The 385-nt window shown below is 77.9% G+C and overlaps 1 protein-coding gene across 1 annotated transcript in view; it reads left to right on the top strand.

Annotated features, from left to right (window-relative positions):
- The window catches only part of ATP8B3 (ATPase phospholipid transporting 8B3), a 19,454-nt gene that overhangs the window by 15,515 nt on the left and 3,554 nt on the right, over positions 1-385 (top strand). Inside the window, 1 exon segment of the mRNA XM_077760608.1 lies at positions 55-358. Coding sequence (XP_077616734.1) covers positions 55-358 — 304 coding nt within the window.

Here is a 385-nt window from a genome sequence, read left to right as displayed (position 1 = left end):
CCGCCCGACGAAGAACTGCCCCTGAGCACCAGGTCGTCCCCCTGGCACCCCAAGATGCCCTTCCCGGGGAGGAAGGGGCGTGTGCACCGGGACGAGGTGTTCCTGCAGGACGAGCAGCCCGGCCCCTCGGTGCGGCCCTTCCTGGCGGCCGAGGCGCGGCCTTCGGTCCGCAGACCCCCGGCTTCCCCCGCGGGCGAGCCGCGGCCGTCGGGGGGCGCGCGGTCTCCGGGGAGGCAGCCCGCGCCCCTGGAGGAGGAGACGGCCCCGTGGAAGGTCCCGCCGTCGTCCTGGCGGGACCGGCCGTCCAGCGGGCAGCTGTTTCTCCAGGCCCCCGGGGAGGACCCGGCGCCGCGTGCCAGTGAGCCCCCGCCCCCCGCGGCGCAGA

This window comes from Crocuta crocuta, unplaced genomic scaffold (genome assembly GCF_008692635.1).
Source record: "Crocuta crocuta isolate KB4526 unplaced genomic scaffold, BGI_CrCroc_1.0 scaffold443, whole genome shotgun sequence".
Taxonomy (NCBI): Eukaryota; Metazoa; Chordata; class Mammalia; order Carnivora; family Hyaenidae; genus Crocuta; species Crocuta crocuta.
This window is presented reverse-complemented; position numbering and strand designations above follow the sequence as displayed.